Raw genomic sequence first — 25,351 nt, forward strand, 5'->3', positions numbered from 1 at the left:
TTCATCTTGCTCAACATAATGACATATTCAAATTAGAATCTCCTAATGTTTTCAGTATGCTTATTTTTTACATGATAAATTCCTTACATCAACTGAGGATAAAATATTTTACATCACTTTTGCACACTACTTGATTAGTGGAGTAAACATTTTGGCTTAACGGCATTTATTCACTTAACTGCAGAAACATAATTCATCACACAGAGGATAGCATTTAATGGTTAGTATCTCTTTTATAAAACGTGTCATGTTTCATTTATTTGGTTTCCCTTAATTCTACTTTCCATGGAGTCTGTGTGGGTCACATAGTCAGTCCATCCACATGCAGCTTAAAGTTTTCACTGTAGAACTGCAGCAACAACTTGAACACATTGATATGTGGACACCTAGTGCAATAAACAGACCTATGTGAATGTCATTGATTGGTAGTTGTATCTGTCATTTTAGGGTGCACAGAAAAGTTTTGTAGAAGATGCTGTATGATGAATATTTATGTTCATTTAGTATCCATTATTTCTTTTCCCATCTTTATCCCTCTGTTCATTGATGCATCAGGATAAAATCTTAAGTATTTTTGGTTAAATGTAAGCTTGTGTGCATTTTGTTTTGTTCTTTGTTGGTATTTAGGACAATTCCCCCTTTGTCACAACAGGGTTGATTAAAGTTTAAACCCATCTTAAATCCATAATTGAGCAAAAAATCTTGTGTTTTCCTTGTGGACATGGCTTACTGTTGTGTCAGTTTTAGGGCAGCCTCGGGTCATTTGTTTCTTATCTGAGCTGGGCTGCGAATGTGTTGGTCAGGATCAGTGCACTTCAGTCATTTATATTCTCTCTGAACAACCACAATATTTTTTTCCCCTGCCTGTGGCAAATACAAATTCACTGACAGGATGGATCGATTCCAAACTCCCGAAGTTTTGAAGCAGAGCAGTGTAGATGTTGTTTTGCCACATCCACTTCAAACGGTGCAGTGAACAGCACTCTGGAGACAGACTGCGAGTCAACACTTAGCCTGCAGTGAACAGTAGCCAAAAGGAGTGAGGTTGCTCTGTCTGCTATATCTGCCAGCATGAAAATGTGATTGTTGTCCAAAATATACAATATTATCTTGAAGATGGAATATATTTCTAAATGTTGAAATAGAATGCAAATATCGTGTGTTGTTTAACAGTGTTTCCTGTGGCTCTGTTCGGTCATCATTTTCAACAAGTGGTTTCAGTTGATGTGTATTTCCAAAATAAAAAATAATATTCCTCATAAAAAAGCTCTTTGATGAGGAGGGTAGTTCTGTTGCCATGATAAACATGTGCAGGGTTGACAGGACAAATCAATTGAAATACAAAGGTCTCTAATATTAGACTCATTGGCTTGGTATACCTGACATACTGTGTTAGTTCAGCAATTTTATAGGAATCATTTTCATTTCATTCTTTTCATTTGGAAACATAATACGTAATGAGGCTTCAGGATTTCTTTACAGTGTTACCATGGATTCTGGTGCACTTATTGATTTTCCTTTGAAAGAACTGCTGCATTCAGACCAAGTAATGATTCATTCATTATTGTTATTGGAAACGTTATACTCAATATGTACTCAGTTCTTACAACCAATTGGTAGGAATCAGTGACATAACTAAACGCTATTTCCTGTCATCAGTGTAAAATTTCCACAGTGATTTCTAAAGACAAATGAGTTTGCGCATCAGTTTCCTTTTGGAAATTATATCGACAAGCGACATGACAACACATTGTGTGTATTGCCCAGTAACTACAGTGAGCGATGTGCAGTCACTTCGGTGTTTTCACATGGACGGGTTCTGTTCAGAGCATTCAAGTGCACACTGATGATGAATCTGCAGTGCTTTTGCATTAGTTTTTCTTTTTTTTTTGGCTTTCCATACCTTTATTTGATTGTACAGTTGAGAGAGACAGGAAATGAGGAGGCAGAGAGAGGGGGAATGACATGTAGGAAAGGGCTGCCCGATGCAGGATTCGAACCAAAATGGCGAAAAAGTGACCGACTTGTATAGTTCCCCTTTAAGCCATATGTTGCAGTGGTTTAATGACTATTAAAATACAATTTTACAGGCTAGTTTTCTAGTCTAGTTTAGGGTAGCAACTAATAACGACTTTATTCATCAATTAGTCACCATCACAAATTTCTGTCAAATAAATAAATTGAAGTCACACAGGTATAATATTAAGAAAAAATAAGTTAGCCTTTGAGTTGAAGAGGCTGTGTGTCCAGTAACTATAAATCAATTATCAAAACTGCCTTTGACTAAACTGTCTCACTACCCTAAATCCAGATCTTCAGCATGAAGGATGTGGTGGCCTGTCATCATGTACTGTAAGAGAAAAGTTGGTAATTGGATGTGTATGGAACAGCAATGTTCATGTCTCATTTTCCTTCTGTGGCCGTTTTGAAACAAAACGGTGAAGACAAATTAGGTAGGCTGTGCTGTGACCTGTAACAGGGACCATGGCAGGTCCATAATTATGCAGCCTTCTCGCCTCCAGCTACGTCTGGTCATGTTTTGACAGAAATTCCAAAGCTGCTGAAGGATGCACTGTGAGAAGGTTTTCCCTTTTGTGTTTGTCTTCATTACCTTAGATTTTTCTTGTCATCGCAATCTTGTGCAAATACATTGAGAATATTTTTTGTCACTGCTGCCGCAAAAGGGAACGTTTTTTTTTTTTGTCTTTCTAAAAACCTGAGAATAATTGAAGCTTTCAGTGTTGTGAATGTTTCTTTCTTTTTTTTCCTACTTGAAGCCGACTCAACAGGATTATATTTAGTTGCTGCTCAGTCTATCGTTGTGTGGCCTCAAACTTCTCCTAATGCCTCACAGCACAATTACAGTTGTGTTGTGCGGAGTTGCAGCTTTTCACAATTGTTCCACAGAATATTTTCACAATGGGAAAAGCACAGTGAATTTGGGTTTCTCTCTTCACTTTTCGCACGTTGCGTAGAGGCACCAAAGGTCATCTCCTCAGCCTCTGCTTCGTATAGATTTCCATAATAAAGAACATATGGCCAAATGTTGGCTTTTGTGCTCCAGTACATATGGTTAAAAGTTCCAACCTGTAAATTATGGAAAAGACTCCCTGCTGGAGTCCATGCCAAGGTAAAAGTATAACCCTGCCAGATCAGTATTGTGGCCATACACGAAAACGTGTGTTACTGCCAGAATCTTGTCACATAAAGAATATGTTGAAGGCGCCTTTAACTCTGTGGAATTGTGATAAATCATTTTTGGTTCCCTCTGTAGAAATTAAAGCCACGCAGAGCAAATCCAGTACCAACGAGATAACTGCATTTGATTTAAAACAGTTTTTAATCTGTTGGCTCACACTCCAAAACATGGCTCCTCTTATGCAACGGCTGTCTGCTTTCCCTTCCACTTTCACAGAGATGCTTTTACATCTCCATGATCAGCAGCTACACGTGCACACACCAACAGACTACTCTGATCCGGTAGAAAACTTTTGAAAACAGACTCGTGGTTAAAGACATTGTATTCCAAGGGAGGATTGTTGGGTTGTTTTAAAGATATGTAAAGAATGCATGTTCTGCTTAAAAGGACAGAGGCCCTGCATATTCTCACAGGTTATTGCAAATGTGTAATTATCTGTGTGTAATTGGAGTTCTAATTTGCTGAGTGACAAACGATTTACATGACCAAATCATTTAGAATATTTCCAGCAATTATAATGGCATGACTCCTTGGACTTCACTCCTTCCCTACACTTTGACTTCACTTATCGTAAACAATATAATCTGATAATCATGACGAGTTTGAAAGGTGACGCCGCCACACTGTTGAGGAAAGACTTTTTCTGATGTTTTGCTTTTTTCTTCTTAGCCAGTTCCTGAGTATGGTCCATGTTGTTCAGCCAGGAGCTTTCCTTGGGTACACATTTGTCAGAATTGTTGTAATCCATTTAACTTTTGTTGCTGAGCTTTACGCAGTTTGTTTATTAGGCGGGGCGAAACACCCGGCCCTGGTCACTTTCCTATACTGCAGAGCCCATGTGTGCAATTCACAGCACTTAACACTCCTCCAGTCACATAAAGGAAATGCAGCATGCTCTTTTACACTAGGCAGTTAAGCAGGAGTCATTGCCTGCCAGCTTTTCACTTGATGGCACGTTCATATACCTGTGCCAGTCGTAGCTCAGTCAGTATGTTGTTTTGCTGGTATCATTCAGCACTTATAGCCACGCAGGTTAGGTTTGTTCCCTGAGTTTCTCCAGTATTTTCAGTGTGCTTCAGTTTTTAATCTTTCCAGGGTCTCCCACACATCCTCTCTCTTGTTTTTATTACACACGCTGCATTGTTCTGAGCAGCTGCCAAGATAAGAAAACACACACTTATTGTTCCTCAGAAGGACTACGACAGCCAAGCTGATCCTGTCTGAACTGATGCGCTGGTACATTTATGAGTACTTGAGCAGGATCCAGGTATTCAGACATGATGCAAATCGGAGGAGCTGCTGAAAGTCAGACTCAGAAGATAATGATCCACCACACCTTCCTGTCACTTCACACAATACTTCCACATACCGTGCTGCGCCGTGCTTACATGAACAATTATATCCAAAGGCCTGATTGTGCACATGCTGCATGATTCCATTCATATCGACTCCTACACAAAGATGTGTAGAATTCAATGCAAGGGTTTAATCTGCAGATGCAATGTGCACATTTCCGCCTTCCCACTAGTGACTCTTTTCAGTGTTTTCTCCTTGATTTGTTCACCTGCTGCTTTTGCTTATTTGTTTTCCTTGAAGTGGCAGTCAGGTGTAGAAAAAAAAAAAACTGGCTCATAAAACAATCATTAAATCTGACTTTTCCTGGAGGACTGTCTGACTTTATGTGAGAATCACCATATCAAAGGATCAACCTCTGTCTTATTGATGTTGTAAACTATATTTATTGCCTATTTATTTATCTAATGTTTTTTTTTAATGTTTTTAGAAAGTAATATCTTTTGAATATATTGTGACATTAAGATATAATATGAGGTAATTATATGCAGTAAAAATTGAGAGGGCATGCCTTATTGTGCTTTTCAGTTATATGCGCCCACATTCTTGGAAGCAGTCAGTTTTAGAGCCACGTTAAGAGTCTCTCTGTAATGTAAGTGTTTTTAAGAAGTCACTTTACACTGGCCATGTACTTAAATGACGTCCTGGCACACCATAATTCTTGGTTGCTGACTTCTGTGGTAAATACCTTTGGAGACGTTAACCCTCTGTAAGGACTCTGTTTCCTCTGCAGCAGCAAAACGGGTAACATGAGCCAAGCAGATGACTCTGTTAGTGAATGGACACTTATGGGGCCTGCATCACTTTAGTGTGCACACATGAAGTGAACAAATTAAAACTTTTTTTCCAATTGTTAAGCTCAGAAGTTATCCTCATTTAAAGTACACTTTTAACAGTAACAGGCTCGCACACAAGAGATGGTACATTGTCTTTTCAAGTTGTCCTTAAATATAATTTAGCTCTCAAATCTCAAATTAGATTTTCAGGAAAGCCTCGTTTCCAAGTAGTATGGCAATAAAAACTAGAGTTAGTTTTGCAAAACAAGCGCTTAAAGTCAAAATACTGAAGTCATAAATGTAAAAGCTTAATCTAATCCTAGATCTTCAACTGACTCTCCTCATTTCTGCTGTTCAAACCAGCGTGTCTTTAGAGATATGGAAGGTGTCGGGTCCTGCAGAGCCCAAACAGAGGCCCCCTGTGCCACAGCACTGTGTTTACATTCTAATCTGTATGATGGACCTGCTTGATAAGGCTGCATGGGCACTTCTGCAGCATCAGAGGAAAAGGTAGAGAGAGCGGCCAGCAGCAGCAGCAGCAGCGGCGGCAGGGACCTTTTAACAGTAGAGGTCACATGGGCTAATGGATCCTCAGTCTCCCCCGATGTCGCAGCCCCAGCATGTTTTCTTCTCCACCAGCACTGAGAGAACAACCAGCTGAAAAAACAGAAAACTTGTTTCCCTGATACCTGAACTCTTACCGATTCTGTCATTTCTGGCTTTGTGCCAGCATTTGTCCAGGTGGGATGGTGTCTGTGCACCTGTTCATACACACCAACACCAACAGTATATTCTACTTTCTCCTCACATCAGCCCATGGAAGGAGTACAACCAAAAAAAAAAAACAGGTCTTTCTGAAGAAAACACCTGAGCCCCATCAGAGACCAACCAACAGATTATGTCAGCAGAATATACTGAGGTCAAGGAAACCAAAGATGGAGCAAGGAAGTAATTATATTTTCAACTGCAAAGGAAGACTCGAATTGTAGCTGCAGCAGGATTCAAGATGGTAATAAAATGTCTTCTCCAATACAAATCAAAAAAAAAAAAAAGAATATTGTAATTCTTTAGAAAAAAAGTTAACCGTTTTATTTCCCTTCAAACAATACCATAGTTGCCAAATAATCCCACCTGTTCCCACTCTCTTGTTTCAGATTTTGTTCAGCTTGACTGTCTTTAAACGATACAGACAAGCAGATAACTGCGGTCAAGTACATTACACTCGATTGTAGAAAACTGGGGGAATTTGTGTTGAAGTTTGGATTTTTAAAGGTGTACAGAAATGGCCGTTTGTCCTGTTTGTCGCACCGAGCTGTCACAAGCTGCAACATGAGTTTACCCAAGTAAGTAAGGAAAACGAATTTGATTGGTCGTTATCGAGTGGGCGGGATATTCAAAGCTTGGGGCGAGCCCGAGCTCCGTGTGTGTGTGCGTGTCTCAGACGTTTGAATGACGGATGATGGATCCAATATCAGTGGCTGATGAATCGTGTACAGGCTGACGTATAATCCGTGCGCCTGCATTATCCAATGCGAAAAAAAACAAACACATTTTCATCCCGGATTTACTCAAAAATAGAATTTTGCACAAAGTTTGGCCTAGGTCGTCTGATAGATGAGTTATTACACTAATTTTATGACCCAGAGTGGGCTTAAATTCAATTTTCTTTTCTGTACACCTTTAAAGCAGAAGTAAGTGGTCCGGTCGTTTTCGCTAAAGCTGCGTTCCAGGCAGGCTTTTGAAATCGTAAATTACAGCTTCAAGTCACAACTTACGACTTTGTAGCGTTTCAGGCAACCCACTCGTGTTTTTCCGACCTGTTTTACCGGTGAAAGTCACTATAACGGCCACTCGTAACTTCTGACCCGTGAACTCGTACCAGATCGAACTGGTACCACTTCACGGTCGGAAAAATATGAGTTTCCTTGAACGCACCATAACAGTCCTCGTCCCTACGTCGCCACATTCACGGCGTTCCTTGGCTGCACACACAGCCCTGCATGCCGTTCTCTCTCCTCATTGGATAAAAACTGTAGGATACGATAAATGTTTTCTCTTCGGCTCAGAGCAGAGCAGAGGGACTGAGAGACCCGTGTTTCGGTCCAAACACTCTATGTAAGTGATTGCTGTCGGAAGATATAACTATTTAAGACTTATATTAACACAAATATATCACTTACTTCTGCTTTAAAGCTGTTGGCATTATACACAGCACAGCACAGCACAAGAATTTGAAAATCAACAGCTCCCCCACCCACCTCTTCCTCCTGCCTCACCTCCTCGCACCCCCCTCCCTCCCCACTGCATGCATTGGTATGGCAACGGTAAACAGAAGAGGAAAGCAAGTGAAACGAGACAGACCACTCAGATCATTTTGAATGTAGAAATCCGCAATGGCAAAGATGGCGCCTTTTCGCCCCCGTTCACGAACAGCCAATGACCTGCGTTTCCACGGCTGAACGCGTAAATTATGGGCCCATCATGTTGTTTCACCAGCGCAGTAGCTTTACGACAGACCACGCCGACTTTAGGAGACAGGAAGTGAAGCTGTAACATTTCATATCGTTGGAGCAGCTTGTAGTGAGTCATCCTGTCAGAGAAGTGGAGGATCTTTGATTCACACTTAAAGTTGATGCTCTGGTCCTGGTACGGGGTCGGGTTTTGGTCCTGGTACCGGCTCTGGTCCCAGTCCTGGTTCTGGTTCTGGTACTGGTTCTGGTTCTAGTATTGTTTCTGGTTCTGGTTCTAGTCATGGTACCGGTTCTGGTTTCAGTCCTGGTTCTGGTTCTAAATCCGGTTCTGGTTCTGGTACCGGTGCTGGTTCTGCTACCGTTTCTGATTCTGGTTCCAGTTCTAATTATGTTCACACAGTCCTGGTTCTGGGTCTGATGATTCGGTCCTTGTCCCAGTTCGGGTCCTTATCCCGTGGTTATGCCCTTGAACAGCCGATATGTCTCCGGGTCTGCAGAGCAGACCGGTGTAGGTACTGAACAAGTGAACATACTCAGGCTGCTAGATCACGGACTCAGCCGTACAATGAAGGTGGTGTCGTAACTCTGTGCACATGCGCAGTTGAGTACTCCCTGTGGCCGCATTTGTTGGTCTGAAGAAGCCAGTTTATTTCCTAAAGCCTTCTTTCTAATGTGTATTGACTTGTGCTCTGGGGTCTCCTCTGCTCTCTGTGTCCTGCTACTGCTCTGAGTCGTTGGTGTCAATAAAGTTTTTTTTTTTAAAAAGCGTTCTTCCCGGGGGTAGAGAGGAGTGCACAAGCTGTTACGTAAGCATGCTCAGGTCGCTCGTCCACTCATATTATTTGGACCGAATTACATAATTGGTCAGACTTTTATCAGAAATATATGAGAATTGAATATTGATGAGTTTAAGCACCTGGTGGATTTCTTTTACATTTTAGTGTGCCATACGCTTATTAGGAGCATTTTAAGATTAGCTAAGTGTAAAAATGCCAGAAATGTAAGAATTGCTTTAAGGTCTAATACTAAGATGGTTGTTTGCTGTTGTTGTTGTTTGTTTACTTGTTGTAAGAACTGCATGTGTTCTTCTCATTGGTTCAAGGAGATGAGTATTTTCTATGTTGGCGATTTTTAGTTGGAGGGGGAGTCTTTTAATCCAAGTTTTCACAACCTTTATTTATCTTTGTGAGATGGTCTCAGAAATATAGCTTGACTTCTGATAACTGAAGATGATCTTGACCAAGGTTTGTGGCATAATGACGCAATTTTTGACACAGTTCTGTAAACATAAACTGATTTGTTCAATACGTCAACAAGTGCTTGAGTAGTGGATAGAGTTTGTAACCAAACTATTTCTGATGACATTTTCTCTAGCGTTTTTTGCTGCACAAACACTTTTATCAGAGAAAAAATTAGAATGATAAAACAATGCCTGCCTAATTGCTACCATGATGGAGCTCATCCTCAGCCTTGTACCTACAACAACGTGATGTGAATAATGACAGACAGGGACAGTTCAGCTAATGTCCACCTGTCAGCAACTCATCCTCGTAGTGGATGGTTTGGGCCTGGCTCGATGACAGTCGCAGTCACATTTCTGTCATACTTGTGATTGCTGTGGCTGTTTATAAAGTGGCTGGAGGACAGCAGATCTAGTTGGGATGCATGAGAAGGAAAAAAAAAAGTGACTGTGCAGATTGGCCTCACTCCTGAGCTGTCTGTGAATTACATGGTCTGCAATTGCTTTTCCCTTGTGAGTTGGAGCCGGGATAAAATATTTTAGGTTTGTATATGTCATAATATGTGGTGTTGTATTTTACTCTCCCGCACTTCACACTGATACAGCGGTTGTAATCATTGGCATTGAGGCTAATGGTAGATGTCATATCATAGCTTATACTGTTTAGCTGGCAACCCCTGGCATCTCATTGTTATACAATGTTTTTATTTACTGAATAAAGTGCTGCCATTTATCTGCTGTCTGATACTTGGACAGTAATAAGTGTTATTTTACTGCAGCATCAAATGTATCTCATTTTTCAAAGATGACAGTGCCGACTTATGCATGGTTAAAAACAAGGTTCACATACACACTGTGCAACCTGGGCCATCCATCCATCCCTCCCTTCCTCTCTCTTTATTATGGGGGGAAATTTGATTCTCTGCCAGCAGTAATAAATACAAATCAACAAAAACAAATACAGACAACAAATACCACAACCACACGACTTCCTATTTCACCTGCCTTTTCGCAGGCATTTTCTCCATCTCTTCCAGGGAATCCCAAACAGTCCAAGATGCCACCTGAGAGATTTTATCCTTCAGTGTGCTTGGAGTTCCTCACGTTTTCCCACCGGAAAAAACCTCTGACAGGTTATTTGTAATTCTTTGGAGACTGGGGTTTGTGTCCTGTTTCAGGCCGCTAATTAAAGTTGGCTTTCAAGTCGCACTATAGCTCGATCAATATGTATGGGAATTGTAGGTGTAACTGATGACAAAATGTTTTCATTGAATCCAGTATCAGGATTCCACCAGGCAAGAGGATTGCAATTCAGTGCAGATATCCTTCTGAAAGACAAATGATGATGTCTCACGATGACCCTGGGGATACACTTGCCTCCGAGTCGTATATGTTTGACCCACTGAGGAAAGAAACGATGTTACTCTGTTACCTTGTGGGCTCATTACCAGGCTGCACTGCCGGTTAGGCAATGGGTAGGGTCAAGGGATACATCTGCTCTAGAACTAAATACATCTCATACAGCAGATCAAACTGAGAGTTCAATGAAGCAAGTTCACATGTACTGCTGCTATCAGTTTGATCCATCTTTAAGTGATAGAAAAAAGGTGATATATCCCACAATTCCTCTAGTATATTTATCTGTATGGCTTTTATTTGTACTGAAACTGATAGCAAACATAATTTTCCAGTAAAAGCACAAGTGGCAGCCAGGGAAGATCATCATTAAGTATTAAATATTTAACAGCTGCACGTTTCCAGCTGCATTAAGGCAGAAAGAGAGGCACAAATGAAATCTTGAACAAGGTTGATAGGGAAATACTCTTTTGGGACTGATGTTGTTAGTTGTTAAGAGATATTAAACCAATAACTTTAAGTTACTTTAATTAAGGTATTGATTTTTATCTAAAGATACCAAAGAACTTCCTGAAATGAGGCAAAAGTAAATTAAACTTTTTATGTCTCAGGTGTCTGGGATTAAAATTCACGGTGGATTATACTGCGTGAAGATCCATTCTGCCTCACAGTTACTGTAACTATTTTAAATAGAAAAACAAAATAAAACAAGTTTTGTGTTATTTGTGTCCTAATGTCTTTATATGAATGTTCAGTATTCTCTGCAGCATTTTTCCACTCTTGTTTTTCTTTTTACATCTCGTGGCTTTCTGACCTCCACGCTGTTTGACACAGACTCTATGATGTTCATCTGAAAGTGAATGAATGCAATTACGGTGACCCAGGGTGTGAACTTTGGAGACCCCTTCTCAGACTCACTCTTTTCCCTGAACACTTGTTTATATATTAAAAAAAATAGAAAAATAAAGATATTGAAAACAAAGGGAGACATTGACCGGCATGTGGATAACTCTTCTGCAGCCACCCACTCAACTCCATGTAGCTTATGGGTTTGACCTTAAGCAGTGTGGTGAACTTTCATCAAACACATGCACGGACTGTAGAATCAATTCATATACACTTTTTTTTATACAAGGAAAACACATCTTTTCACTTCAGTGTTGTTTTGTTACTACTTGCAACTGACCTCAGTCCCTTGCATCTCTGCATTCAGCAGATCTTTACAACTGATACATGTGTGCAACTTTTTTTTAACACCTTTGTGTGCACCCAAATGTTCTTGCTTCTAAAACCTAAAACAGGATTTAAACATCCGAACTCATTACTGCAACAACAACAAATCAATGTCTACAGTTGGAATTTGGGCACCAGGCTGTAAGTTCAAGGTGTTACCCATGTCCTTTTTCCACTGCTTAAAAACACCTGCTAACATCAGTCTTTGTTGACAATGGAAAATATTACAGCATCAGCATTCACATTCGGATCAAAATACTCTGCCTGCTAATTGTGGTCCAGTTGTGGTTTTGGTGGCCACTTAGGCCTTGTCCATACGAGCCCGGGTATTTTTGAAACCGGAGTTTTGCTTTGCGTCCACACCAGTGGTGTAATAAAAACACTCCGTACACACGCAACCGTGAAATCCGCTACCAAGTGACGCAATGCACGTGTGGAAGGCTGTTTTAACCAATCAAAATACAGTGGAAACCGCTTGGATCAAAAGGCTTGGGACGGAATCATTTCTATGCTGTTTAAATAATTCGTCATCAAGTAATCCGCTTATAGTGTTCATTTTTGGTCATTTTATGGATGTAAACATGCGCAAAAACCATTTCAAAACTACGTGTTATTATAGCTTTATTTCACAGACTCCAAGTCCAACAATTAAATATTAATTAATTTAATAAAAATGTGTAGCCTATTTATTTTATTTTCGGCGGTGTCCCTTTGACGTGCACTGCTGCAGCAGCCTGCACATGTTGCTGCGCTGTGTCTTGACTCTTGTGCTGTGTGTTGTTGTGAGCTGTGTTGTTGTGCTGTGTGCATCACCTGGCTGCTGAGCCACATGACTGTCTGTCGGTGCGGCGCAACTCTTTATGGCTGTTGTGTTGTCTGTCAAAACATGTATGAATGAAACATATCCACTTTATATCGACCGCGGAAGTCACGGATACATTTTCGGCTTTTGGCTCGTTCCTCATCTCCGCATAGGCTCTTTTTTATCACTACATGACAGCAGCGCGACCCCCCCTCCCGTCGTACCCGGTCTGACAGTGACATAGGCTATTGCCTGTTCATTCATGAAAATCATCCCGAAAAACTCTCAATCAAACAAGGTGGGGAATAAGAAACTGCAGCGCTACTGTAGTAGTTCTGTAATTTTAAAAACAGCTGATCTGTAGCGTCACTTGTTACTGTAAATGATGCTGTGTGGAAAACCAGCTGTGGTCTGTGATTGAGGGTGAGTTTGGAGCTGACAAGAGGATCGCCCTGACGACCGTTTCCTTATATTTTTCTCATTGAAAAACTATACAAATAGCATTTAGATGATGTAAAAAAATAAATTTAAAAAAAAGTGATAAAAATCCACTTTGTCACCTCCATTTTTGCGAGCTCACCTGCAAACCGCTGCAAACAACCTCTGGGGCTGGCAGTGTTTACATCAGCACGTGTGCAGCTATGACGTAAACGAGTAAAACAATCACGGTTGCAGTGTCCACACGCACCCGGTGAAACCAACCCCGGCCGAAAACCCCACCCTGGACTCCGGTTTCAAAAAACCACGGTTTCAGGGTTCCAAAAGCACGGTTGCGTGTGGACAGGACATACAACCGGGAACATATGTTCACGGTTACAAAAATACCCGGGCTCGTGTGGACTAGGCCTCAGTGATGAACTCACTCTGTATATGACTCCGAAGCCCTTTTAGTGTCTTTAACTCATTGAGTGCCGCGCTCCTTTCCAAAGTTGTACCGGCAATTTAGACCATTTTTGACGATTTTAGTAGAGCCACAGTGTATTCTATATTATTGCCACCAACACATACTGTGGCTCATTTGAAAGGTGAAACTTTATGCTTCAAATGGCCACAAACCGTTTGTTTCTACGTGCCTCCGTTCCTGAGAAAAAAGCGCCGCCACCGCCACTAAACAAAAATAACACAGACGCACCGTGCCGTGTCACAGCCTCTCACCGCGGAATGTGATGGTCTCTCGGCCACAGCAGGTCGGGAACACCGGTCCTGCCGGTGGTCGCGGCCCTTCTGTGGTACGGGTCGGTGCCGGCGGCCTGCAGGCCGCAGACAGACCCCTCTCCCTGCTCTGGCCCAGAGACCATCACATTTTACCGCGGGAGGACCTTGGGGAGGACACGGTGTTGCTCCAGATGAAGACCGGGCGGGACAGTCGGCTGAGAGCTTCCTGTTCGGCTCCGAGCTGCTGGAGCCTCGCGGGTGAGAGCAGAGCAGCTGCTGCATCCACATGCAGAACTCCGTTTGCAAAAGCCAAGTTATGATAAAAACTTCCAGATCATGAGCTGTCATGAGTTTTTGATCGTCATCTATTTCAGTTCTGCGCGTCGTAGAGTCCCCAAATTTACACATAAGGTGTGTTAAAGTGTCTAGTTTCATAATCTAAAAAAAAAGCAAAAAACGAGAAATCTCGTTTTTGGCACTCAACGCATGGGAACGAAAAACTAGAAATTACGTGGTTGGCACTCAATGAGTTAAGGTTATTGTTTTAATGTCCATTCCCACACCCTAACTCCTGCATTGTGTGAGCTTGGTGATTGACGTTGCTGACCTGTCATACAGTCGTAGCGGTGTGTTTACACTGGTTGTGGTGGAACTGCCGGCTTCATCTCTCTTCATAGTTTGTGTGGTATTTGAATATTGGATTTTATTTCACTTCTCTGTCAGACTCAGCCTGGACAGAGACAACAATAACATAAGGTTACGTTTTGTGGGATGTGCTGGTAAGATGTCAGTTTGACTGTCAACAGATCTTGTTCCCGTCCAACTTTGTCATATTGAAAAAAATTGATGAGCTGAGAATCAGTTGCAAAATGAGATACGACATCTCTCAGACTGTGTGTGTTCACATTAACATGGGCGCTGAAATTAAAACCAGGATGGTATGCAGCTGCCACTGACGCATCCAGTGTGTTCCTTGCTTTGCTGATTTATTTTTACTGTAACCACCCACATGGTGTTGTGTCCAGCTGCTGCAGAAAGCTAATTTTAGCAAGAAAGCTCTACAAACATTGTATATTTCAATTAAAGTTGATCAACCCACTGCATTGCAATTAGGAATTTAAATGTTTTCAGATCCATTAAAAAGGTCTCTATACTGGGGCACTGTATAGCTCACTCGGTTGAGCAGTTGCCCCATATGCAGAGGTTACAGCCCTCGATGCAGCTGGCCCCAGTTCGATTACCCTGGTGGCCCTTTGCTGCATGTCATTCCACCTCTCTCTGCCTCCCCATTGTCTGTCTCACTGTCCTAATGACAAAAAGCCCCAAAAAGTACTTAAAAAAACAAACAAAAAAGGCCTCTATACTGTCAGGTTGCCGATCCGTAAAACGACCCAAAAATGCAGACAAGACTGGCGAAACAGATGTGGTGGAACAGGAAGGCAAGGTTTATTGGACATATAGGGAACACAAAGGCAAGAACACGCAGAACACACTCAGGAACACGAAGGCAACAAGGCAGGGTAGAAACACAGACGATCTGTCAAAGACAATGGGAAAACTCTGAGGTTAAATATGTGAGGAAACAAGACACAGGTGAGACACATGAGGACATGACAGGATGGAGCACACAGGAAGAGATGACACTGAACATTAATATAAAACAGGAACTAAACCGGGGACGTGAGACAGAAACCATGTCATAAATACGTAGAAGAGCCTGCGCCCATTTGAATTATGGTACTCACCCAAATTAAGAGTCTCAGCAATACCCGCCTGCTGTGTTTCTGTATTTAAATTCACCCCTCATTTTTTCGGATGTGTGCTTTTTTACAACTTGAATCCACTCAATAACAGTCAGCACCAGAACCTGAATGAAATTTCTTATTTCTGTGGGAGTCTGTTCTCCTATCCCTCTTCTCCACTTGATGTATACAAAACAGTGAGGAGCAAGAGAGTATAGGAATAATATTTTTCTGATGTTCCGTTTGTGCGACTACGAGGGTTTGACTCTGGAGTAAATGAAACACTCATCACTCTGGATTTATGGACCCAGAGATGGTTTTGTCACAGCATGTCAACAGCTCACTGCCGATGTAGCATGCGAGACGACGGGAGAGGAAGATGCAGGAGACTGAAATGTGCTTTGAGTTAATGGGGTACATACTGCTCACACAACAAGGGAAAGTCGTGCTGCAAACAAGGAGGACGCACAATTTTGGCTCAGAGGCTTGCTTTTGATGAAAGATTGTTTGCAATCCCTAGTTGGCAATTGACTGGAAATATGTTGATGAGAGACTCAAGGCCTTTTCATCTGTGTGCTATAACCATTACCTGAAACGTCTGGTTGTAAATCAAAATTTGAGCCGTCGTGGAGGAAAAGGGAAGGAAGACATTGGAGTAATGAAAATGTGCAGTGTGATCCTCACATCTTTTCATTGCTAAAGTTGGATGTATTGTAATGACTGGGAATCAGCCAAGCCACCAAACAGGCTTTTTAGAATATCAAAACTTAGGCTATATTTGTTTGTATACTGTACATTTTACCATAATTTTGGGGCAACCATCTGTTAAAAAAAAAAAACCCCAAAAAAACCTGTTGCTTTTCCGCTTCATGCTCCATCCATTTCATATGAGAACTTGTGGTCCTTTGCAGGGAAAATGTCAAATATCCGTGCTGTCAGGAAGAGGCAACAGCTGAATAACTTGGTTGCCATGGTTACGGACCTAGCCAAGCCAGGAGACACCGTGGTGGATTTCTGCAGCGGAACGGTACGTGCACTTATCCATCAGGCCAGCTATGCATGTATATTTATCACCGCACCTGACCTTGGGGTGCATCGGACTGCAGCTCCATTAGCAACCACCTGAAAGGAGCTTGTTTCTCATATTTTCCTTTCCTCTTTTAAATGCACTTTGTTTTTTGGCCGGTGGACACAGGCGGACTGGTAATTACACTCATGAAAATGCACACAGAAAGTGGAAGCGCTACACGGCTAACAGGTCAATACTTGGTTGGAAAGGGCAACACTAATCATAACACTATTGATGTCCTCTTTGATGTGTGCTGTTTTCCTGTTGTGCACGTCTTTCATCAGATCGTTCTTCTTTTTCTTTCGTGCTGTCTCTCAGGGCCACGTAGGGATTGTTCTGGCTCACACGCTTCCAGATTGTCAGGTGAGTATTTGTGTGATGATGTGTGAGTTCAACTTTGAAGACCGAAAGATGAATTGATAAACAATCAAACACGATCAAATTATAACCTTAAAATTATTATTTTTTACTGGTGAATTGCATTTGTGTTCTTTATAGTGTTTGTCACTGTTATTATCCTGTATTTATTATTATCCTGTATTTATTATCTAACAGGCATTCTGTAACATCATGCCTTTTTTTTCCTTTGTAGATCTTGTTTTTTAAATGTTCTTCTTATATGTTTCCATTCTTTTTGTCCTGTAACTTTTGGAGATTTTTAGCCTTTTATAATGATCCCTATATACAGTATATTTAGACATGTATGTCGGGGGGGGGGGGTGACATGCAGCAAATTGCTCATCTAGGTCACCTGAAAAAGTAGCACCCACATGCAGATGTGTGAGTTTTTCCTGTCGTTTTTCAAGGTCATCCTCATAGAGAACAAAGAGGAGTCCTTGGTCCGGGCCCAGTCTCGCGGTGAAGAACTCGGTCTGAAAAACATCGGCTTCATCCAGGCCAATCTGGATTACTTCACTGGACCTTTTCACATTGGGGTGAGCAGAGCAAATGACACTGTTTCCATCTGTTGTACTTTGTTTGATGACTCACAGTTGCTGCAGACAATGTCTGGTAACTATTTCATTTGACTTAATTATTGAATAATTTGCTAATTTGTAAGTAAGTGACGCTTAAATCAGTACAATGCAAAATTAGTTTTACAAATCTCTGACTGTGGAAATTACTAAAAGGAAATGTTTGGAAATGGAGATGTTTTGTAATTCCTTTTTGTATAAGTTATTTCTTTTGTCTAGCTATTGCATGTTAACACTGTAATTATAATCTACTTTGCTAACTCCAGATGTAAGCAAATCATCTTACTTTTTGATTGATTACATGCCAAGGGAACAATTACAAAAGTAGGAAAGTGTAGTAATTATGGCAAACTCTAATATGTAGGAGGCAAAATCTTTTTTTGTACATGAAAATACAAAGAATCAGGCTGGTGTCGTACCACTGCCAACTTACTGAACTACTTTTTTTCCCTATTCCAATTTTAAATTTGTTTCACTGCATTAAAATTTTGTAGCAGCCTCTCACCAGAGGAATAATCCTGCTCCATATACTATAAGATATCTAAGACGATAGCATGGATTTTGAACCCATTTGGCTTTCATGTCAGATTCTGTGAACTCCATGAGTGTGCATACTCAACCCTGAGCAGTTTTTGACAGAGAGGTGAAACCTGACTTTTTGGTTTCAAAGTTAAAGCATTAATAATAATAATACTAATTATGCTTCTGATGATGGGTTTAAACTGAGGAGTAAACACCTATGATTAACACCCCACAGACAATGTATCACTTCCTACTCTGCTATGATCACAACTTTACTGCGAAGTGTCTGAACATTGTATTTTTAGTCTTCAGACGAGACATTTCTATATTTCAGAGAAGTACAAGCACACAGTACAGTGAAAGACATGTCATTCCTTCATCTTCTTCTGGAAACAGAAAATGCCAGCGTGCAATTATTTTTCTCTGAGCAGCTAAGATGGCTTTTCATTTTGTGAAGTGGAGCTTTTAATCAGAACCCTTTTAGTGCTCTGCACTTCAGTCAAGCAGTGTATGTCACTGTCCCCTCTCCAATTATTTGAAAGCCAAAAGGTAGTTTTAGACTGACAACGATGGACAAAGCTAATGTCAGGGTTTAAGAGTCTTTTGAATGAGAACATTAGCATCTCACTTGTCTTTGTTCTTATTTACTGTATTAATGTGCTGCTCAAAGATGCTTCTGGTTTGCTTTCAAAAACATTTTCTTAAAAGAGTTATGCTTTTATTAAAGGCTCAGCAGTCATCTTTGGAAAAGAGAGTCTAATCTTTGGAAAGTGTTAATAATAAAAGTAAAAATTGTTGGCAGCCATTTTAGGTTTTATGCAGGCTAACTTGGCCATGTCACCTTTTTTACTTCTTAATTCATCACACATTTTTTTATGCCTACATCTCTGCCAAGTCTGCAACTGCAGTTGTTCCTGTTTGTGTTTGTGAAGCTTAAAGACCAGGCTCAGTAAATGTGATTAATTCTGCACAGCAACCTGCGACAACAGAATAAATATTTTATCAGCTTTCAAATGCGGCGCCTAATTGGGCTAAAACAAACTGAAATCCAACTCCAACTGGAAGTCGAAACCGTCGCTAGTCCTATTTAAAAAAAAAAAAAAAGACAAAAAAGAAAGAAAAAAACTCCCACCCTCATCTATAGAGCTCTTGACTTCTCAAACAGATAATTACTATCAATTTAGAGCAAATCGGTCCTTAACTGTGGTTGTTTATGGGATGTTTGAATCTGGCACTCCCACACAAAAACAAGTCCTCTAACCCTCTCTTTAACTCCTGTTCACGCACGTGCATCACTTTGCTTTTCAAAGGAGTCTCTACTATAATAATCACTCTTGATGACTCTCATTATTTATGTGTCTCAGGTCGATGTCTTCCCCCTGAACATGTAGGGGAGATCCATCATGCTGAAGTGTGTCATAGCCCAGTTTCAGAAAACCCAGCTGTGCTAGTAGCCTGACTTGAGCTCTCTCTGGGACAAAAGGGAAAACATACATGTACCTGCTGTAATTAGAAGTAGCTATTTCTCAAGTATGGTCACTCCACTGAGACCTGCTCCACTTGGCAAAGAACAAACAGCAGATAATTCCTCAACAACATGCTTCTGTTTATGTGCTCATACTGATTTTTTTTTTTTTTTTTTTGTGTCACATGAACATTAATTTTCATGTCTCAACATTTCTATAGCCTCAGCTGTCGCTAAGCTTCCTCCTATGTGATACAGACATTTATACCTGAAGAAGCCACTCATCAGACTGATGTTAATCCTGTTATGTATTATACATGGTGCCATTTTTAGTCATGGTCATTTAATCAGGTTAATTAGGTTGAGGTGTGCCTATTCTTAGTCATTGTCTGCCTTTCCTTTCTATAGAAGGTCCAGGTATTAGGCCGATGTCAGAACCATAAAATGTGTTTAGTTTTTATCATTTCACCTGACATCGAGCCAACGGACCTTGGAGGCAGCAAATGTGGTGGAGCTTGAAGTTGATTTGGATTTGATTGGATCACGGTCCATTATTGGTTCTGCTTGAGGGTCTTAATGTGCAATTGATTCTCTCAGTTGCTTTTTCGTTATGTTGTGTGGGGAAAGTTGTACTTTCTAGCCTTATGTAAAAATGCATCTAGATCAATTCCAATAAGACTTTATAGTTGCAAAACTGATTTAAGCAGTCCAGATTTGTTTTTCTTGGTTCTTACTTTAAGAAAAAAAACAAAAAAACACAATTGTTTCTGTTCATTTCCAGTAAAATGCAGCATTGCATCCATCTTCAAATTGAAAACAATGCTTTGATTCCATATAATCACATTTATTCTCCCACACAAATATGCATGCATATGCACAAATTTAGGCACAAATATTACAATACAAAACAGGACAGCTCAATAGTTGAGTTTCTGCTGACCTAAAGTTTTAAGAAATTATGCATGTTTTTACCTAATATTAAGTTTCATGAAAGAAAGTCAGTGCTACCAGTAAAACATTTTAAAAGTTTTTTTAAAACTCCAAAGGTAAGTCACCAAAGCTTTCAAAAACAGTTGCATCACACTCCTTTGTAACGGTGTTGAGCTCAAAACAGTGTGATGTTGATGAAGTAGGGTATTAGTAAGCTGTATTTCAGGAACGTGGTCTGTTCTCTTCTCAGACCCACATAGTACAGGAGAGGGATGTAATTAGTTGAATAAGAGTGAATAATGAAGCCCCATTATTTTTTTGATGTGATTATTGAGAGAGAAACAGATTGGAGCAGCTTTTCTCTTCCACCACTGAAAAATTATTACAAAAAAAAAAACAGTTTTATTAAAGCCCTTATTCCTTTGTTGGTTGCATATTTATGATGATTTCCGAAGTGAAACTTAAGTCATATAAGAAATCCTGTTCTATATGTCTGCAATGTGGCTTTAAATCAGCCTGGCATTCACACTCCAATATGCATCTTTATCTAGTCACACACAGAACATATTGGGAGAGAGGCAGTGGTCTATAAATACAGCTGAAAGCAGACACAAATGTTCTTACTTAGGATATTGTCTGCGTCAAGAATTGGAAATGCGTTAGTTATCACAACACATCAGAATGTGTTTTATTTATGTTGTGTGCATCTCTGTTGGAAGACTGGCTTTGTGTTTGTGTTAAATCAAGGCTAAAGGTTGTAAAATGTAATTAGGCTTTACCACAGCATGACTAATGTACAACATTAAGTAGCTGGGTAAGAGTGATGGCGATACTTTGTTAATTATTTTTTGCCTTAGATGTGGGGGAATGTAACATCATGCAATCTCTGATAGAGACTCCTCCTCCTAATCAGCAGACTGAAACATGCTGTTGAAGGAATATAAGACTTTCTCCCTGATGCCATGAATAAATGCAGGAGAGAAAATGAGGTGTCAAATCGATGCAAGGACATGCAGGTAACTGATGCTAATTCCCCCGCTTTTCACTCTCTGATTATTCTTTCATGTGCAGACTCTGCTTGTATAACTTCATATTTAAATAAAAGCACATGTATCTCAAGAGGAATACATTTTTCCTTTGCTGATAAACACTGACGGGCCAAACATATCGGAACATATTTCCACGCGGAGTTCTTCACTCTGATGAGAAAACTTAATTCCAAGTACATACTGTGAAATTGCACTTTCAGTGTGTACACCTTTGGCTTCTTGTGTAGTCGCAAACTGCAGGATTGCATCACCGTGCAACTTTCAGGGAGAGCTTATTTACATCTGAGAAATGTGCCCTCCCGTCCAGACACTTCAGTGACTTTACGAGTGGGTTTGGCCCCATTTAAAGTGCCTACATCTTCCGTGATCTTTAGAGCTGCAGCCAATCTTGGCTTAGTCTGGACCTGACTGGCTCTGAACTTTTGCTGTCACGGCAACATGAAGTGGGTTCAGACTGGCGGACGCCAAGATGACACGTTCTTGGAACAGGAGAGCAGAAGGGTTGAGGTGGCTGCTTGAGTTGGATGGGGTTAAATTTCAGTGAGACTAAGAAGCTGTTGTCGCACGAGGCCACGAGCCTTTTGATAATGCATTGTATTTGGACCATTAACGGAGAATCTATTTAGCTAATGTATGCTTGAGAGGAAATCATCCATTTTATCAACAATAAATGTGTTGCCTTTGAAGACTCATAATGTGTTCTTTGCTGACGGACCTGGGGAGAACGATGGCTGGAATACACACAGGCCATAATATTGGGTCTTTTAGTCCTGTTTCTGCCATCCACTATCAAGGCACAGCATTACTAATGCATAGCCTGGTCTTCATCACCACAGTTTACTCACTCAATGGGAATTCGTGCCTCTGCTCCTAAAGCACTAATACATTTTGTTTGCTCTAACTACCCGTGTCTGCACCTTTGGGAGCAGCAGAGATGTATTTAATAGCAGCTGCCATTATGAAGTAATCAATGAGAACGAGTGCATGTTCTGTTCGTGCTCTGAGCTTTTTGTCTCTGATGGACAAAGAAGGATTTCGCCAAAGCTCATATTTTCTTGATGAAAATAAGTCGTGTTCTTTTTCTTTTTTCTTCTTCTGTCTCACTTCAGGTGGCCCTGCATGCATGCGGCGTTGCAACAGACATGGTGATGGAGCACTGCGTCCAGGCAGGAGCCGCCTTCGTCATCAGTCCCTGTTGCTACGGTTTCATCCAGAACGCCATCAAGTTCAACTTTCCCAAGAGGTTTGTAACAGCCACAGACCGCACATCGGTCTACCGTCAACTCCCTAAGTTCCTGCCTTTCAAATAATGTATCTGACCTTGTTGTTTTTCTTGTAAGACCCCTGCTTTTATCCATGCGTCATCCCCTCGCCCGTTCTCTCCTGGTGATCTTTCAGTTTCTCTTTAGCGCTCTCAGCCATTTTCACGCTCATTCTCTCACTCTCTCTCACACTTAGGCATAATCTGTATCTCTTGTCGCTGCTTCGTGTTCACCTCGTGTCTCTTATCATCACCGCTGACAGTATGAGGCAGCAGTGTCGCATCGCCTCCACTTTTTTAATCTCAGCCCTGTTCTATCAGCAGCACAGAATAGGGCTCTCTATATGGAGGCTGTCATGGATATTCCTGAGTGACGGCAGAATACAGTTGAAGGTACAGACAAGAAATTCAACTCGTATTGGAATTACATTTTCAGACATAGTGTGACAGAGAATGAAGTTGAGGCACATATACATTACAGTAACAGCCACAAAGGAAAAGTGGAAAGAGAGGTTGTACTTTTAATGGTGTTGATCCTGTTGCTATGGTAGCACTCTGTTGAGTAAATTGTACTATAAAGGCTTAAGATCCATAACAAGGAAGCCTAGTATGTCGCTGAAACAGCTTAGAGATCCTAAAAAAATTCAAAACAAAGCTCTTGTGTTGCATTTCTGTTGTAGCAACCAAGAGACTGTGATCACTAGTGAGTTCAGGTTGTGATACATGTGATTGATAGGCTGATTTTATCTATCTTTTAGCTTTGGCTTTAAGACTGATTGGACCAAGCTGTGCCAAGAGTTTTCCAGTTTGAGCCTTTTGGGTGATGATATCTTATCAAGGATTCTACCACTTTTCTTTCTAATTTAGTTGCTGCCCACTATTTTTCTGTAAGGTTATTTTAACCATTACACATAGTTAGTACAACAAGTACTAGTACTAGTACTTGCCAAAAATGGCAAGCAAACAACAAATTGGTGGAATGTGTCAGAGTGAATATTATTTTACAATTTTATATCGGTTTTCAGTGCAGAGACCCAACTCGCTCAAGTTACAGTAGTACCCTCTGGCTCTGACTGCATAGTCCTTCTTTTCCTCATTTTGCCATCCAATATTCCATTCGAATTTAGACTTTTTCCATTTGCTTTTTTGATGTCGGTAACTGTTTTGGAACAGAAAGATGAGAAATGAGAAGGGTGCAACAGACAGTGTCCAACGTCTCTGTCTTGAAGCGGTTATTCAATGCATGCTCCTCTCTGTTGTAGCTGACACAGAGTTGAGGAATTTATAGTCTTTGTAGGTTTTAACCAACTTAAAAGTTGCTATGACAGTAGCAGCAGAATCTACACGTGGAACTATACTGGTTTCATGTGGCACATTGCTGTAGCATATAGTCATGAGTATCAGCAGTGGTATACGGGTAGGAGATCGTCGAAGCAAGTCAAGATCTCATATGAGAGACATCTGGTTGTCAAACAGCAGTTAGGATTGGTGTATAACTCTAAATTACCAGTGGTTGACCAGTAGTATACAAAATCATCAAGTCGTCACTCAAGTCAAACTTTATTTGTATAGCAGTTTACATAGATGGAAGTGAAGTTCAAAGTGTTTCCCAGATGACTGATAAGCCAAAAAAGTAAAGGACAAATCAAATCAGAAATTTGACAATGAGTTTTTGGACTTTAAAAACTATTACATTAGCAAACAAAAAATCACTCAAAATAATAAAACATGACTTCAGAATAAAATACAGCGTACAACAGAGATATGATGGAACCCGTGTTTAAAATTTCACATTTGTCCTGCTCTTTAATTTCTCTTGTGTTATCTGGAGAGATAGCAACAAAAAGCTGTGTGTCATCAGCATATGGAGGGAGATGCCGTGTCTCCAGATGACATCACAGAGGCCTAATACATATCAATTAAAAAAAAAAAAAGTGGCCCCAAAATCAATCCTTGATGAACCCTTCATGTTGTTTTTATAAGGTTATGGAGATGTTTTTATTGATTTCAGCAAAGAACTCTCCGCCAGGGAGATAAGTGAAAAAAACAGTTAACAGCTCCTGATAGCTCAATTTGTGGGTCATGATTTGTTTCAAAGCATCATGTTCATTAGAGACATTAGAGTGACTTGCGTACTCATTAGAGTTACACACGTGCCCTGTTGCAGCAAAAGGAGACGTGTTTGTATGCTTTGATTGCAGACAAGTTATGATACTGCTGCATTGATAGAAGGAGGCATGTTGTCCCAAACATCTTTGAGAACTTGTTTCTAAAGATAGTTCTCCCTGGCTATATATGTGTGTGTTTATGTGTGTGTGCATGCGTTTTCATGCTGCAGTGTGAATTTTGGGACCAAGACATCTCTCCAATTGTATTGTGTTATGGATATGAATCTAAACATCTGAGGCACCTAAGATCCCTGTGTAATGGAATTACAATGCATTAAAAGTTAGAGCATCACATGTCAAGATCAGAGTGCAGTGACCCAGTAAAAAAGATCAAAGTGTTTTCTCTTGCCGCTCTCATCAACACCCAGAAAACACAAGCCAGAGGAGATTCGCACTTAGGCTGAACTGAGAGCTGCACCCCACCTATGCTGTCTGCCAGTGAAATAGAAATGATAAGCCATTTATAAGCCACACGCATCATTGGCATGTTATAATTGGCAATGGCGTATGTCAATTTAAGTGGGTGTGTATCATTGAGACATTTATATGGCCATGAAAATGAATGACAGTGTTTAGAAGTGCCATA

At 40.6% G+C, this 25,351-nt stretch overlaps 1 protein-coding gene across 1 annotated transcript in view; it reads left to right on the forward strand.

Annotated features, from left to right (window-relative positions):
- Positions 1 to 25,351, forward strand: part of gstcd (glutathione S-transferase, C-terminal domain containing) — a 55,401-nt gene that overhangs the window by 21,936 nt on the left and 8,114 nt on the right. The window contains exons 5-8 of the mRNA XM_085780548.1: positions 16,239 to 16,354; positions 16,715 to 16,759; positions 17,203 to 17,331; positions 22,446 to 22,579. Coding sequence (XP_085636674.1) covers positions 16,239 to 16,354; positions 16,715 to 16,759; positions 17,203 to 17,331; positions 22,446 to 22,579 — 424 coding nt within the window. The remainder of the gene's footprint in view (positions 1 to 16,238; positions 16,355 to 16,714; positions 16,760 to 17,202; positions 17,332 to 22,445; positions 22,580 to 25,351) is intronic.

The sequence above is a fragment of the Trachurus japonicus genome, chromosome 1 (genome assembly GCF_045865225.1).
Source record: "Trachurus japonicus isolate A0001 chromosome 1, Traja_1.0".
NCBI classification, from domain to species: domain Eukaryota; kingdom Metazoa; phylum Chordata; class Actinopteri; order Carangiformes; family Carangidae; genus Trachurus; species Trachurus japonicus.